General features: G+C 41.1%; 1 protein-coding gene across 2 annotated transcripts in view; it reads left to right on the forward strand.

Annotated features, from left to right (window-relative positions):
- Nucleotides 1-6052: 6052 nt before the first annotated feature.
- nme5 (NME/NM23 family member 5) overlaps nt 6053-14556 on the forward strand; it is a 26921-nt gene continuing 18417 nt past the window's right edge. The window contains exons 1-3 of one of the 2 annotated variants that reach the window (XM_043704162.1): nt 6053-6425; nt 12519-12724; nt 13251-13367. In XM_043704162.1, coding sequence (XP_043560097.1) covers nt 6297-6425; nt 12519-12724; nt 13251-13367 — 452 coding nt within the window. In that variant the 5' untranslated portion in view covers nt 6053-6296. The remainder of the gene's footprint in view (nt 6426-12518; nt 12725-13250; nt 13368-14556) is intronic. The other variant, XM_043704163.1, reaches the window with a different exon arrangement.

Here is a 14556-nt window from a genome sequence, read left to right on the forward strand (position 1 = left end):
CAGCTATTATGAGGGGGCATAGCTTTAAATTAAGGGGTGGTAGGTTTAGGACAGATGTTAGGGGTAGGTTCTTTATTCAGCGAGTCGTGAGTTCATGGAATGCTCTGCCAGTAGCAGTGGTGGACTCTCCCTCTTTATGGGCATTTAAGTGGGCATTGGATAGGCATATGGAGGATAGTGGGCTAGTGTAGGTTGGGTGGGCTTGGATCGGCGCAACATCGAGGGCCGAAGGGCCTGTACTGCGCTGTATTCTTCTATGTTCTATGTTTTATGTTCTATAAATGTGACTTCTGGTTAATAGAAAAGTGAATTTTACATATGAAATGAAAACTGCACGTTGGAAATTTTTTATGCCAGAAATGCACAGATGCTCAATCCTCACATGAGGGGTTCTGGCTAGCATTTTTATCTGTATATTATCAGTTGTTTTGCTTAAGCAAATTGGTTCTAAATCTTTAGTTTGTATTTGAAAGCTAATATTCTGTCAATGTTTTCATTTACATAAGGCTGTTCAGTAATTTTTTTATTAGTTTTATTTGACCTGTGGATGCTTCATTCACTAAACTGGAATTAATGTGTGGAATTTTTCTTTTAAAAAAAAAAGGTAATTGGGACATGCCACATGTGCAATCTTTAGAATACACTGAGGAAATCTATTCGGCCCTTTGTATCTGTTCTGGCTCTATGCAAGAGCCATTTAACATAGATGCAGTTGGGAAGGTTTAGCCTAATATTTGCAGTTCAGTTAGTCTGGATGTTTTAAGGTCAAAACTTTTTTTCGACCTCCCTTTACATGATACACATTTTCCATTTTCACACGTGAATCAAACATATTTGAAATTACTGCTGAATGCTGACAAGTTTACTTCATCACAAAAATGGTGAATAGCCTTAACCAATAACATTCAGCTCCTCTATTCATGTAAGCTTGCATAACCTCATATTTCCCCATGTTACATTTCATGTGTCAAATTTTTACCCATTTGCTTAACCTTGTCTACATCCTTCTGCACTGTCATCCTCATCATTTGCCTTCCCATTTATTTTTGTCATCCACAAACTTGGCTACACCACATTCACTTTCCTCATCTAAATCATTAATATATATCTTAAATAATTGAAACCTAGAATTGATCCCTAGAACATCACTAGTTATAGCTTACCATCCTGAAAATGAGCCCCTTATCACAATAATTCTTCTATTGTTGTGGTTCTGTTTGCCGAGCTGGGAATTTGTGTTGCACACATTTCGTCCCCTGTCTAGGTGACATCCTCAGTGCTTGGGACCCTACAGTGAAGTGCTTCTGTGTTGTTTCCTCCAGCATTTATAGTGATTTGTCTCTGCCCCTTCCAGTTGTCAGTTCCATTCCTAGACGTGATGGTACAGAGAACACCGAACTGAGAATTCACCACCAAGGTATACAGGAAAGCCACACACACAGACCAAGTCCTGAACTACGAAAGCAACCACCCCAACACAAAAGAAGTTGCATCAAGACACTGCAGCACACCAGAACAGCAAAAAGAGGAAGAAGAACACATCTAAAATGTATTCGCCAAAAACACATACCCCTGCAATTTCATCAACAGATGCCTAAGGGAAAGATAATGGAATGAGGACATGCCACAACCCAAAGACTAGCCACGTTATCATACATCAAGAACATTTCTGAACTGACAGCCAAACTACTAGGGCTCATAACAGCACACAAACCAACAGCCATTCTCCGACAACAACTCACCAGGACAAAGGACCTGACACCCAGCATGAGCAAAACCAATGTAGTGTACAAAATCCCATGCAAGGACTGCACAAAACATGACATAGGACAAACAGGAAGACAGCTAACGATCCGCATCCATGAACACCAACTAGCCACAAAACGACACGACAGGCTATCCTTAGTAGCCACACGCAGATGACCAGCAACATGACTGGGACAACACGACTATTATAGGACAAGCCAAACAGAGAACAGCTAGGAAATTCCTAGAGGCATGGCACTCATCAACAGATTCAATCAATAAGCACATCGACCTGGACCCAACATCTGGAACTGACAACCAGAAGCGGCAGAGACAAACCACTATAAATGCCGGAGGAAACAACACAAGCGCTTCACAGGAGGCTCCCAAGCACTGAGGATGTCACCTTGACGGGACGAAACGTCTGCAACACAAATTCCCAACTCGACGAACAGAACTACAACAACAAGCACCTGAGCTACAAATAGTCTCGCAAACTTTGAATTCTTCTGTTAGTTAGCATTGAGGATTGGCTATTTCCCAACACTTTAGCACCTTCTCTAATGCCTTCTGGAAATTCAAACGTACAATATATGGTGCTCAATTACCTATCCTGCTTGTTACCACTTCCAAAGAATTCCTGTAAATTTTAGACAGATAGGCTTTCCACTTTAAGCCATGCTGACTCCAATAAAGAATTTATTATAATTGATTCTCAAAACATTTTCCCATTAACCAATGTTAAGCAAGTTGTGCTGTATAGTTATCTGCTTGTTTTTTGCCTCCTACCTTTTTTTTATTTAAAAGTTTTACTTTGGCGGTTTTTCAATCCTCTGGCACACTTCCAGACTCTAAGATTCCGTGAAAACTTGCTGCCGGTGCATTCACTATCTCTATCTACTCCCTTTAATGCCTTAGGAAAAGATCATAAGACATAGGAGCAGAAATTAGGCCATTAGCCCATGGAATCTGCTTTGCCTTTCAATCATGGCTGATAAGTTTCTCCACAACATTCTCCCACTTCCTCCCCATGACAATCAAGAACCTATCTATCTCTGTCTTAAATACACTCAATGACCTGACCTCCACAGCCTTTTGTGGCAGTGAATTCCGTAGATTCCCATTAGGTCCAGGGACTAATTGGTTTTTAGTTCTGTTATTTTCCTTCATACTTTCTCACGAGTGATAGTCATTGTGTTTATTTCCTCTCCTGTTGTCCCTTGAATATTTGGATATTTTGGGATGTGTTTCTCATTTACTGTGAAGAAGGATGCAAAGTACTTATTCAACTCCTCCCATTTCCTGATTTCCCCAACCTTTTTCTCTAAAAGGGCCTGTGTTCACTTTCACTTCGCATGGATTCTGTAAATGTCAAAACTGACAACAAGTTTTACCTTTATAGCAAGTTTTGAGAAGATTTCAGCTCAGCGAAATCCAAAACCTCAACCTGAGCTACAAAGGTTCGTTTCCAGACGTTTTTACCTTACTAGGTAATATCTTCAGTGGACCTCATGTGAAGCACTGCTGAAAATTCCTGCTTTCTATTTATATGTTTGGGTTTCAGCAGAAAGCAGGAATTTTCAGCATTGCTTTGCATGCGGTCCACTGAAGATGTTACCTAGTAAGGTAACAAAATGTCTGGAAATGAACCTTTCAGCTCAGCAATCAAACCTCCTTCCAAAAGTTTTACCTTCAGTTTTTATATTCTCTTTTTTTTTGGTTGTCCTTTGTTTGTTAATAAAACTTTTCCAATCCTTTGCCTTGCACAATGACAAGGATTCATGGTATTTTTTTTTCAATCTGCTGCTATCCTTAACTTCCCTTATTAGCTATGGCTAGCTTATTCCCTTTCTTGAATCCCTCCTCACTGGCATATGTTTTTCTTGTAAGACATAAGCCATGTGCTTAAGGCTGCCATTGCTCCTCGACTGTCTTTGCTGCTAAATGCCTTTCCCAGCTCATTCCAGGTAGTTCTGCCCTCATTCTGTTGTAATTGCCCTAAGCTGAGCACAACTGTTAGGTGGTTCCTCTTCTTTCCCTACCCCTACACCCCCTAATTAAAAACTTGATATTTGCATATAAGTTGCTGAAAATGTGTTGCTGGAAAAGCGCAGCAGGTCAGGCAGCATCCAGGGAACAGGAGAATCGACGTTTCGGGCATAAGCCCTTCTTCCTATTTGCATATAAGTGCCAGCTGTGTCTAAAATTAGTTTGAGAAAGGAACCAAAAGAATCTGGCAATGGTGAATGAAGGATTAAAAGTATACAAGTCAGCATGGTGGGAACAGTTACCTGAATGTTCGCTCTTGATCCCATGCCATTTACACATGAAAGAGCAACAATGGAAAAACAAACCACGACTACCAACTGAACTGTTGTCATACCCCATTGACCTTCTTAGGTTAGTGCTGCTCATGGGGAGGGGGTTGAAGAAATGTAATAATCCTTTAACTATTTCTGTAAATGACTAGCACTCCTTTTGAGAGAACTATTGTAAGGTTAGTATCAGTAATTCAAACTAGAGTCTACAGCTTGAGAATTTCATTTCAAAACTATACCTCATTAAAAAAAAATCTTTACAGATAGTCACAAGAGCAGTTTGATTTTGTCATGGGGCATCGCCTGAATATAAGGGTACAGGAAGAACATAGCAAGCCAGGCAGCAGCAGGAGATGCAGGGGTTGACATTTCAGGTGTAACCCTCCTTCAGGACTGGCAATGGGTGTGGGGGGAAGCTACAGAGAAAGGGAGAGATGGGAGCAGGGTGATGAAGTGGGGATAGGTGATGTCCGGTAGAGGGCACGACCTGATTGGTTAGTGGGAGGAATGAATCCAATTGCTGGCAGGCAGGGGTGAGGGGAGAGAGACTATTTGAAATTTGAAAACTCAGTGTTGAGTACCCTGGGCTGTATGGTGTCCAGGCAGAAGATGAGGTGTTATTCTTCCAATAGGAGCTGGGGTTTGTCTTGGCAGTGGAGGAGGCCAAGGATGGTCATGTCAGAAAGGGAGTTGTGTGGGGAATTGAGCTGGGAGGTCCTGCGGACCCAGCTGCGTTGCTCAATGAACCATTCCCTAAGTATATGTGCAGTCTCCTTGATGTAGAGAAGACCACTGGGAGCACCTGATGCATCAAACTAGGTTGGAAGAGAGGCAGGTGAACCTCTGTCTCACCTGGAAGGACTGTTTGGGGCCCTGGATGGGAATGAGGGGGAATGGTGTACAGGTTTTGCATCTTTTCTGGTTGCAGAGGAAGGTACGTGAGAGTTTGGGGCTGGTATGAACAGAGCCCATTGGAGGAAACGGTTCTGGCGGAAGGCAGAGAGGGGAAGATGTTCTTGGTGGTGGGGTCTATTTGGAGTTGGTGCAAGCATTTGAGCATGATGTGTTGGATGTGGAGACTGATGGCGTGGTAGGTGAAGACAAGGGGAACTCTTTATTGTGTTGGGGTGGTTCAGAGCAGTGGAACAGGAAATGGAGGTGGAGCAGCGGAGGGATGTCTGGATGACGGAAGGAGGAAAAGCACATTGTTCAAAATAGTTGAATATCTGGGATGCTCGCGAGTGGAATGACTACTCATCTGAGCAGATTCAGCAGAGGAATTGGGAGAATGGGGTGGAGTTAGGTGGAGGAATTGGGAAACATCTCCTCCCACCCAGTACCCTGCAATCACCCACAACTTCCACCCCGCCCTCAAATTCACTTGGTCCACCTCGGACACCTCCCTCCCCTTTCTTGACCTCACCATTTCCATCTCCGGTGACAGTCTTTTTGGATGTGGAGCTGAGGCCACAGGAAGATGAGCCATGATCTTATTGAATGGTGAGCAGGCCACATGGTCTACTGTTCTTAGTTCTGTAGACAATGTTTAAATATGTAGAACAAACAAACCCAGCACATTTCCTACAAATGGAGAAAGTGAGGACTGTAGATGCAAGAGATCAGAGTCGAAGAGTATGATGCTGGAAAAGCATAGCGAGTCCGGCAGCATCCGAAGTGCAGGAGAATCGACGTTTTAGGCATAAACCCTTATGTTCCTTGCATGCTGCCTGACTGGCTGTGCTTCGGCCCACATTTCCTACATACGCGACTATATTTGCATACATTTGAGGCGTCGGAGGGCCTGATAACTGGGCAGACTCTCATTTACAGCTAAGTATAGATATGGAGTTGAATGTGGGTGGATTTTCATTTCCAGGAGTCGGCAAGTGCCAATAGCTTGAGTTTCCCTGCAGGAAAATGAATGCAGCTTTTTGGAGATTATACAGCAGGACAATTTATGCGAGCGAGATATTAACTCTAAAATAACTTGCCCTCAGTGTAAACCGATAGGGGATCGGTTGCTTCTGCAAAGTCTCCTGGGAGAAGGTCAGAAACACGAAGTGTTCCTTAGCAACCAGCTGTAGACAAGGGCAATGAGGGAGAATTGCGCCGTGTTTTAAATACCGACGCAAATAACCAGTCATTCTCGGATTCTCATTTTTCTCGCCGCCACTGCAACGTTGCTCGCCCGTTGTGAGGGTTGTCCCGATCTTGTGCAGCGGGCAGTGAACAATGGACGGAGTGCAAGCTGCTACAGCAATCCATGTTGAGAGCACACTCGCTCTGATCAAACCCGACGCCATCGAAAATGCCAATGAAATCGAAGATATAATTCTCCGATCCGGCTTCACCATTCTTCAGGTACATTGTGTGGTGTGTCCTGGGCATTGCCAGTCAATGCAACTTTTACAGCCACCCCCCCCCCCCCCCCACACACAACACGTAGAATTCCGGGTATGAATGTTTTACTCTCAATACAACTTATTAAGGACGGCTTGGGGGAAAAGATGTCTTTCATCGTTTTGTTTTTTTTAGTTTTTTTTATAAAAAGCCGCATTCAGTTTATTATTCGCAATTTTGTTTCACCGTTTAATTTGTAAATGCCGTTAAATATCAAAACTAAAGAGAGATCTACTGTAAAGGGCAAATTCTCCTACTTTTTTTTCTGAAACCTTCTGGCTAACTCCACAAAGCAGAGTAGTTAGTGGTGACGGTGATAAATTGATTTTCATCCGAGATTGAAGTGCAGCGCAGTAACCCCAAATTGATTCTTATTCGGACCGTGGCTGTTTTAAAGGAAAGAGCTCAGAAATAGGAATCAGACACTACCTAAATCTGAGGCAGAGTAATGTTAGACTGCATATACGTAAATGCATGCAGTGTGGTAAAATAAGCTTGGTGAGCTGCAAACGCAAGTTGGTCATCTGAATTAATGATTTACATCAAAACGTTGGAGCGGAAGTAGACTATTTGGTCATAGTCATAGAGATGTACAGCATGGAAACAGACCCTTCGCTCCATGTTGACCAGATATCCCAACCCAATCTAGTCCCACCTGCCAACACCTGGCCCATATTCCTATAAACCCTTCCTATTCATATACCCATCCAAATGCCTTTTAAATGTTGCAATTGTACCAGCCTCCACCACTTCCTCTGGCAGCTCATTCCATACGCATACCACCTCCTGTGTGAAAAGGTTGCCGCATAGGCTTCTTTTATCTTTCCCCTCTCACTCTAAACCTATGCCCTCTAATTCTGGACTCCCCCACCCCAGGGAAGAGACTCTGTCTATTTATCCTATTCATGCCCCTCATGATTTTATAAACCTCTATAAGGTCACCCCTCAACCTCCAATGCTCCAGGGAAAATGACACCAGCCTACTCAACCTCTCCCTATAGCTGAAATCCTCCAACCCTGGCAACATCCTTGTAAATCTTTTCTGAACCCTTTCAAGTTTCACAACATCTTTCTGATAAGAAGGAGACCAGAATTGCACACAACAATGGCCTAGCCAGTGTCCTGTACAGCCGCAACATGACCTCCCAACTCCTGTACTCAATACTCTGACCAATAAAGGAAAACATACCAAACACCTTCTTCACTATCCTATCTACCTGCGACTCGACTTTCAAGGAACTATGAATCTGCACTCCAAGGTCTCTTTGTTCAGCAACACTCCCGAGGAAAAACCATTAAGTGTATAAGTCCTGCTAAGATTTGCTTTCCCAAAATGCAGCACCTCACATTTATCTGAATTAAACTCCATTTGCCACTTCTCAGTCCATTGCCCCATCTGATCAAGATCCTGTTGTAATCTGAGGTAACCTTCTTCGCTGTCCACTACACCTCCAATTTTGGTGTCATCTGCAAACTTACTGATTATACCTCTTATGCTCACATCCAAATAATTTATATAAATGATGAAAAGTAGTTTTTGATAAGGGATAGAATTACAGCTGTACTGAGGGAGGATATTCCCAGAAATACATCTAGAGAAGTAATTTGCGTGGAACTGAGAAATAAAAAAGGGATGATCACCTTACTGGGATTGTATTATAGGCACACTAGTGCTAATAGTCAGAGGGAAATTGATAAACAAATTTGTAAGGAGATCTCAGTTACCTGTAAGAATAATAGGGTGGTTATAGTAGGGGATTTTAACTTTCCAAACATTGACTGGGACTGCCATAGTGTTAAGGGTTTAGATAGAGAGGAATTGGATAAGTGTGTAGAAGAACATTTTCTGATTCAGTATGTGGATGTATCTACAAGAGCAGTTGCAAAACTTGACCTACTCTTGGGAAATAAGGTAGGGCAGGTGACTGAGGTGTCAGTGGGGAAGCACTTTAGGGCCAGCGACCATAATTCTATTAGTTTTAAAATAGTGATGGAAAAGGATAGACCAGATCTAAAAGTTTAATTTCTAAATTGGAGAAAGGCCGATTTTGACGGCATTAGGCAAGAACTTTCAAAAGCTGATTGGGGGGCAGATGTTCACAGGTAAAGGGAAGGCTGGAAAATGGGAAGCTTTCAGAAATGAGATAACGAGAGTCCAGAGAAAGTATATTCCTGTTAGGATGAAAGGAATGACTGGTAGGTGTAGGAGATGCTGGATGACTAAAGAAATTGAGGGTTTGGTTAAGAAAAAGAAGGAAGCATTTGTCAGGTATAGACAGAATAGATCAAGTGAATTCTTAGAGTATAAAGGCAGTAGGAGTATACTTAAGAGAGAAATCAGGATGGCAAAAAGGGTACATGAGATAACTTTGGCAAATAGAGTTAAGGAGAATCCAAAGGGTTTTTACAATACATGAAGGACAAAGGGATAATTAGGGAGAGAATAGGGACCCTCAAAGATCAGTAAGGTGGCCTTTGTGTGGAGCTGCAGAAAATGGGGGGGATACGAAACGAGAATTTTGCATCAGTATTTACTGTGAAAAAGGACATGGAGGGAAATCAATGGTGACATCTTGAAAAATGTCCATATTACAGAGGAGGAAGTGCTGGATGTCTTGAAACTCATAAACGTGGATAAATCCTCAGGACCTGGTCAGGTGTACCCTAGAACTCTGTGAAAAGCTAGGGAAGTGATTGCTGGGCATGTTGCTGAGATATTTGTATCATCGATAGTCACAGGTGAAGTGCTGGAAGACTGGAGGTTGGCTAACGTGGTGCCACTGTTTAAGAAAGGTGATAAGAACAAGGCAGGGAACTATACACCAGTGAGCCTAATGTTGGTTTTGGGTAAGTTGTTGGAGGGAATCCTGAGGGACAGGACATATATGTATTTGGAAAGGCAAGGACTGATTAGGGATAGTCAAATAGGAATGGTTTAGAGAGATATGGGTCAAGCAAATGGGACTGGATTAGATTAGGATATCTGGTCTGCATGGCCAAATTGGACCGAAAGGTTTGTTTTGTTTCTGTGCTGTACACCTCTATGATTCTGTGATCTGAAGCCTTAAAAAAGCAGTCTAGTTTCCCTTTATCAGTTGCTGTAAGCTGTTGTTTTTAACCAATAAGCCCAAGACTTTGTAAGTTGTGGATCAGTCACTCTGTTCCTCCTGCAAGCAAATAAAAGTACCTGGAGAACAGAGATTGAGGGGCATGAAGTCCTGACATGACAAAAGGATCATCTCCATGAGCTCTGTGGACAGGGACAACTAAACTGCCTTCCCAGTCTTTCCTTTATCCATTACACAATGCTTCTGGTTTGTCTGTCCACCTACAGGTTTATGTATAGGGAGATTTATCATAAGGATAGGTGTTTTAACTAATAAGGTTATATGTTGATTGTTCAGAATTGTTTACCTGTAGCCAGAATCAGTTTATTTGTAATAAACAGTAATTCGTGTTAAGTCCACAACCTGGTTCATGCTCTCTGTTAACTTGGGTCTAAATGTTGGTAAATTCAGGAATTTTGCATACTTTAATAAAATCATTAACTTCTTCAAAGTTTGTGAGAAGATTTGTAGCTCGGGTGCTCGTTGTTGTGGTTCTGTTCGCCGAGCTGGGAATTTGTGTTACAGACGTTTCGTCCCCTATCTAGGTGGCATCCTCAGTGCTTGGAAGCCTCCTGTGAATCGCTTCTGTGATGTTTCCTCCAGCATTTATAGTGGTTTGAATCTGCCTCTTCTGGTTGTCAGTTCCAGCTGTCCGCTGCAGTGACCGGTATATTGGGTCCAGGTCGATGTGCTTATTGATTGAACCTGTGGATGAGTGCCATGCCTCTAGGAATTCCCTGGCTGTTCTCTGTTTGGCTTGTCCTATAATAGCAGTGTTGTCCCAGTCGAATTCATGCTGCTTGCCATCTGCGTGTGTGGCTACTAAGGATAGCTGGTCGAGTCGTTTCGTGGCTAGTTGGTGTTCATGGATGCGGATCGTTAGCTGTCTTCCTGTTTGTCCTATGTAGTGTTTTGTGCAGTCCTTGCATGGGATTTTGTACACTACATTGGTTTTGCCCATGAGCACTATAAATGCTGGAGGAAACATCACAGAAGCGCTTCACAGGAGGCTCCCAAGCACTGAGGATGTCACCTAGACAGGGGACGAAATGTCTGCAACACAAATTCCCAGCTCGGCGAACAGAACCACAACATCTTTAACTTCTGTGACGACCCCAGGAATAGAAGGGCTTGATTACTAGTGCACTACTCCTATGAGTTGTGACAATGTGTCGGGAAAGCATCCAGGCTTCCTGAATGTCTAAAGTTACATAGTTTTAAATGAGCAAGAAAAGGCTGGCTTACAACAAATACCTGTACCATTTTCATTTTACCATTGAGAGCCAAATTGAATAGATAAGGTTCAGAGAAAATACAAAATAGCAATACGGGGTACAGGAAGTTTTGGAGAATAGTCATACAGTCATATAGCATGGAAATGGACACTTTGGTCCAACCAGCCCATATCCCTTCAAACCCTTCCTATTCATGTATTCATCCAAATGCTTTTTAAACGTTGTAATTGTACCCACATCCACCACTTTCTCAGGAAGTTCATTCTACACACAAACCACTCTCTGTGTAAAAATATGCCCGTTATGCCTTTTTTAAATATTTCCTCTCTCACCTTAAAAATGTGCTCTCTCATCTTGAAATTCTCCATCCTAGGGAAAAGACAACTAACATTAACTCTATCTATACCTCTCATGATTTTATAACTTCTATCAGGTCGACTCTCAACCTCCTACGCTCCAGTGAAAAAAATCCCAGCCTATCCAACCTTCCTTTATAACTCAAACCTTCCATACCCTGCAACATCCTGTTAAATCTCTTCTGAACTCTCTCCAGCTTAACAATATCCTTCCTGTAACTGGGCAACCAGAACTAGACACAGTATTTATGAAGAGACATCACATTGTCCTGTACAACCTCAACGTGTCTTCCCAACTTCTTTACTCAAAGGACTGAGCAATGAAGGCAACCATGCCAAATGCCTTTTTAACCATCACTGTCTACATGAGATGCAAACTTCAAAGAATTATGTAAAAACCAAAAGAACTGCGGATGCTGTAAATCAGAAGCAAAAACAGAAGTTACCGGTAAAGCTCAGCAGGTCTGCGAAGAAAAATCAATTAACGTTTCAGGACCGGTGACCCTCCCTCAGAACCATTCTGAGGTAGAGCCACTGGATTGGAAATGTTAACTCTGATTTTTCTTCACAGTTGCTGCTAGACCTGCTGAGCTTTTCCAGCAACTTCTGTTTTTGTTGAGTTATGTACCTGCATCCCTAGATTCCTCTGTTCCACAACATGACCCAAGGCCCTATCATAATTGTATAAGCCCTACTTTTGTTAATAGATTAACGTAAGACTTAAAAATTGACTCACAAATCATTTATAAATACGAAAAATAAAAGTAGTGTAGAGTTTTTTGGTAACCAGAAAAGGTCATTGTATTCCTTCTTTGATAAAGATAGGAAACAACTTCTTTGGGAAAGGTTTGTAATATAGAGCTCTACATATTTGTAGTGTTGGGCAAAATATACAGCAGGAAACTGGAGATGTATGGCGCTTGGAATAGGGGAAGATAACTGTTGAAACCTCAACTTGAAATACTCAGAAGAAAATACCTATCATTAGGAGCAGTTAATGAAACTTCATTCTGGCATTGATTGAAAGGCATTAGATTGTCCAAAGTTTACTGTCTAGGGAAATAGGATAAAACTCACTATTAGAATTTGGGAAGTGATGGATTAATGTTTATTTGTTCTAAGTAGCATGTTTTGGTTTGAGATGTGAAAAATTATTAAGTTTTATTTAAGACAGATAAGTTCATGTTTGACATGGAATCGAGTTCAGGAAAAGCATGTTTTGTTGTAATCACATCTCAAACTTAATTCCTGCCAGTAATTATATTATTGAATTAAAAACTGCTCTCACTTATTTAGTCACCAATTCACATTTTTAAAATATGTATGATATTGACTGAACTTTTTTTCTCGTTACAGAAAAGGAAAGTATATTTGAGTCCAGAGCTGTGCAGTGATATTTATGCTACACATTATGGAAAAATATTCTTTCCCAGTTTAACAGCATTCATGAGTTCAGGACCAATAATTGCCATGGTTATTGCCAGAAATCAAGCTGTAGCATACTGGAGGGAGTTGATTGGACCTGCAAATAGTGTAAAAGCTAAAGAAACTCATCCAGGCAGGTAAGTGATCTTGGAGTTTAGCTCGTGTGAGGTAAATCTGTTGCCAACTATAGTGGACACCCATTGTTCCACATGTGTAGGGTGGTTGGGTGGGGTGTTGGGTAATCTAATCGACCAGTCAGGGAAAAGTAAATTATGTAATTGATATAATCCTGTTACGTAATTGATATAATCCTGTTACTGTCCTACTGTGTGGAAGATAGGCTAAGATTCTTTATTTTCCACAACAATTTCTGAAATCTGAACTTAGAGTGGGTTAAATGTTGTGATTTTCTCACTTGGAGATGATGTTTTGGGTCTCTTCAATGATAAATTCGCTAAGTTATAAATCAAAAGCTAATGTCATTAAGAGCTGAGGGCATTTTTAGTTACATTTGAGCACTTTGATAAATTCTTTAACATTTAAAATGCTCAATACAGTTTCTGTTTTAAAATATTGTCATTAGGGCTGCAGTTTTATACATTAAAAATAACAATAAAATATATGACCCATTTGACCTGTTTTATCAATGTCTGCCTGTTTCAGTATTAGAGCAATATATGGCACTGATCACCTCAGGAATGCTGTACATGGGAGCGAGACCTCCTCAGCAGCAAAGAGGGAAATCCAGTTAATTTTTCCTTACAGTAAGTCTTTAATCTGGTGGGTAATCTTGATGTTTTGATGTAATAGCAAAAATTGTCACATTTTATATGTTCTCATCTCTTGGTCCCAAAATGACAAGCAAAATAACTCAAATGGGATTCATTTGGATGAAGGGCAATGGAGAGCTGCATTACATACTTGGATTAAAAGTGATAAGAAATTGAATGCTTAATGGAAATATGTAGAGTTTCCCTGAAATAAGTTAAAGTCCTGGTCATTAAGAGAAAAGAAATATGCTCTGGTTTCTGGGGTCTATCATTCATGTTAGTGTAAATTGTGTATAAAATGGGTGTGAATGAATGGGCTATTTAAATTTGCATGTAGCCTTCAAGAAGACATTTAGCTCACAAATTTTAGCATTATACTGGGAGACAAACAGAAAAAGAAATGCAGTGGGTTGATTGTTCACGTCGCTATCAAATAACTTCATTTTGTAACATGTCACTGAAGTAGCACATTAGAAATCAAGACACAACATTCCCAAAGTCATCACAAAGTTAAAGTTTTTCAAAGAAAGCAACATTCCCAAACTATCTGATTTTCAGATCCAGGTTGAGAGAAAGCATCGATCAAGTTTCTGTCTTAATTAGATTCTAGCTAAACATTTCATATAAATGTATTAACCTATATAAATTAAAACTTTAAATTCCGTAGAAGCTCCCCCTTACCTACAGACATAAATTGGGGAAAAAATACATCAGGTAGAGGGAGAACCGGAAAAATAGTTCCATTGTCTTTGTTCACAAGATGTATTGAGTTTGTTCTTACTGATCTGAAAGTTTTTCCTTGACCTTCCTTTTCCCAGACCTTCCATTGGTCTGCAAAAGGTGCAGGATGGCTGTTTCACTTTTGAAAGATGGATGACTTATCCAATTCAAAGTCACAAGTTGCAGCATTTGCTGAAGGAAATTGGGAGAGGTACAGACAAGGGAACACATGGTGAGGTCAGTGCAGGAGAGAGACAGAGAGAAAGAAACTGACAAAACAGTGAACCTGCACAGTTACTGCCTTTGCTGTTTGAATTCATATATCGCTGGACATTGGAGTGCGTCTAGGAAAATTAACAAACAGTGAAATTCACAACTGATCTTGGAGGAACTGTTTGGGTGCAGTAACAGCACTGAAACAGATAATTGAATAGTTTTACATGTGGCCTACAGAAAGTCTGCAGAAGTGATTAGAGTGG

The sequence above is a fragment of the Chiloscyllium plagiosum genome, chromosome 14, assembly GCF_004010195.1.
Source record: "Chiloscyllium plagiosum isolate BGI_BamShark_2017 chromosome 14, ASM401019v2, whole genome shotgun sequence".
NCBI lineage: Eukaryota > Metazoa > Chordata > Chondrichthyes > Orectolobiformes > Hemiscylliidae > Chiloscyllium > Chiloscyllium plagiosum.